The following is a 2500-nucleotide window of genomic DNA, read 5'->3' as shown; positions in this document are numbered from 1 at the left end:
TAATAGATTTTTTTATAAAAAAAAAAAAAAAATCTAATTAAGTCTAAGAATCAGGTCACTTAACCCATTTGCAACAGGCATGTCACGTACTTCCATGCCATGCCCACTGTGAGTTTACTTTAATTGTTTTTACACATAGATGGCTACACTTGTACTAAAACACCAACGAGCCAATTACGAGTACTGCCTGTCTCGCCCGTATACCCTTTTCTTTAATTTACCAAAATATTTTACGTTACCTTATTTTGCTATTACTAATGTTTATAACTTTATAGTAATTATAATGCTAATAATGAAAATAACACCATCGATATTCACAGCAATAGTATAAAATAAATTTTCCTGCCAATTCAAGGAAAGGTGAAGTCAGGTAAGACAGAGCCATCTATGTGTAGAGACATTTACACAAAAGATATAAAAATTAAGCACAGCCTTTTCCCCATTTATTATTCATTTTCCCCGGCAGCATTGGGTTAATGCAGGACTTACAGTAAAGTCTCAGTCATCTTTTCCCAATCACAGGAAGGTCCAATGATTCACTCGGGTGCTGTCATAGCAGCGGGAGTTTCTCAGGGCAAGACGACCTCCTTCCAGCGGGACTTTGGTTTCTTTGAGTACTTTCGGGAGGACCATGAGAAGAGAGATTTTGTGTCTGCTGGTGCTGCTGCGGGTGTAGCTGCAGCATTTGGTGCCCCTGTTGGTGAGTTGTTAGATGTTTTTCCTGAAAAGTTGGGGAGGATAAATAATAACAGATATACTCTGTTGTGTTAATCGAATAACAGAAAGACCTACTATACATAAAATAACTTTATTATCATAAAGCAAACTTGTTTTTTTGATAATTAATTTTTCAACCATTAATATGATTTTTATTTTTTCACATCATCAAATGATTATAAGATTATCACTATTTTTTTGCTAGATCATTAGATAATCATAATGATAGCAAATTACTTATTCTCACATACCTATATCTATTCCTTCTGAGTGATATCAAATAAATTCCAGTCAAAACATTTTCTGATGCTGGATGATCTCTATAAGAGCTTGACGATAACCCAGGTGTAGAGAGGTGCACCCTTGCCTAACCAGATGCAAGTAAATCAAGTAATATTTCACAAATGTTGTCACAGGTGGTGTGTTGTTCTCCTTGGAGGAAGGTGCAAGTTTCTGGAACCAGAGCCTCACTTGGAGAGTGTTCTTCGGAGCCATGATGTCTGTCTTTACACTTAACTTGGTCCTATCAGCATACAATGGTGTTCCTGGTGAGTACTGGACATGCCTTTGGGTAGGAGATTTTTTAATTTTATTTATATTTTATTTCATTATGTAATTGCTAATATATTTATGTAAGATACATATTCAGCATACTACTCTATATGCATTTAACTTATTTGTTTATTTCTGATATGCTAATTAGTTTATATGTGTTAACTTTTATCTTGCTTTTCAGGAAAGCTGGCTTACAATGGACTCCTAAACTTCGGCAAATTTGATGACCTCACATACGAGATCTGGGAGTTCATTCCATTCCTCCTGATGGGTATCATGGGGGGCTTGCTCGGTGCTTTGTACAACCACATCAACTTCAAACTCACCGCATTTAGAATGAAGTGAGTTCAAATTCTGTGTATGAAGATTTGTGGTTTGACTTGGCAGTGTGCAATCTTATTCTCATTTATTTTTTTCTTTTTCTTCTTGGTTTTCCCTTTTGTGTTTTTTCCTTTTACATTTTTGGGTTGTTTGCTTTCCTCTTGTTATCACACCCTTGTTGTCATCACTGTCCTTGGCCTTGTTCCTCACCTTGTCCTCCTCTACTTCCTTGTCCTTGGGCTCCTCCTCCTCCTCCTTGTGCTCCTCCTCCTTGTGCTCCTCCTCCTTGTGCTCCTCCTCCTTGTGCTCCTCCTCCTTGTGCTCCTCCTCCTTGTGCTCCTCCTCCTCCTCCTCCTTGTGCTCCTTCTCCTTCTCTTTCTCCTCCTCCTCCTTCTGCTCCTTCTCCTTCTCTTTCTCCTCCTCCTCCTCCTCATTGTGCTCCTTCTCCTCCTCCTTCTTGTGCTCCTTCTTCTCTTTCTCCTCCTCCTCCTCCTCCTCCTCCTCCTCCTCCTCCTCCTCCTCCTCCTCCTCCTCCTCCTCCTCCTCCTCCTCCTCCTCATGCTCCTCCTCCTCCTCCTCCTCATGCTCCTCCTCCTTCTCCTCCTCATGCTCCTCCTCCTCCTCCTCCTCATGCTCCTCCTCCTCCTCCTCCTCCTCATGCTCCTCCTCCTCCTCCTCCTCCTCCTCCTCCTCATGATCCTCCTCATGCTCCTCCTCCTCCTCCTCCTCCTCATGCTCCTCCTCCTCCTCCTCCTCCTCATGCTCCTCCTCCTCCTCCTCATGCTCCTCCTCCTCCTCCTCATGCTCCTCCTCCTCCTCCTCATGCTCCTCCTCCTCCTCCTCCTCATGCTCCTCCTCCTCCTCCTCATGCTCCTCCTCCTCCTCCTCATGCTCCTCCTCCTCCTCC

The 2500-nt window shown here is 42.6% G+C and overlaps 1 protein-coding gene across 4 annotated transcripts in view; it reads left to right on the top strand.

Annotated features, from left to right (window-relative positions):
- LOC125036861 (H(+)/Cl(-) exchange transporter 7-like) overlaps window positions 1–2500 on the top strand; it is a 23864-nt gene that overhangs the window by 11898 nt on the left and 9466 nt on the right. For all 4 annotated transcript variants that reach the window (XM_047629753.1, XM_047629754.1, XM_047629756.1 and 1 more), the window contains 3 exons: window positions 523–700; window positions 1134–1265; window positions 1454–1613. In XM_047629753.1, coding sequence (XP_047485709.1) covers window positions 523–700; window positions 1134–1265; window positions 1454–1613 — 470 coding nt within the window. The remainder of the gene's footprint in view (window positions 1–522; window positions 701–1133; window positions 1266–1453; window positions 1614–2500) is intronic.

The sequence above is a fragment of the Penaeus chinensis genome, chromosome 22, assembly GCF_019202785.1.
Source record: "Penaeus chinensis breed Huanghai No. 1 chromosome 22, ASM1920278v2, whole genome shotgun sequence".
In the NCBI taxonomy this organism is placed as follows: domain Eukaryota; kingdom Metazoa; phylum Arthropoda; class Malacostraca; order Decapoda; family Penaeidae; genus Penaeus; species Penaeus chinensis.
The sequence above is the reverse complement of the archived record's forward strand: the minus strand, read 5'-3'. Positions and strand labels throughout refer to the sequence as shown.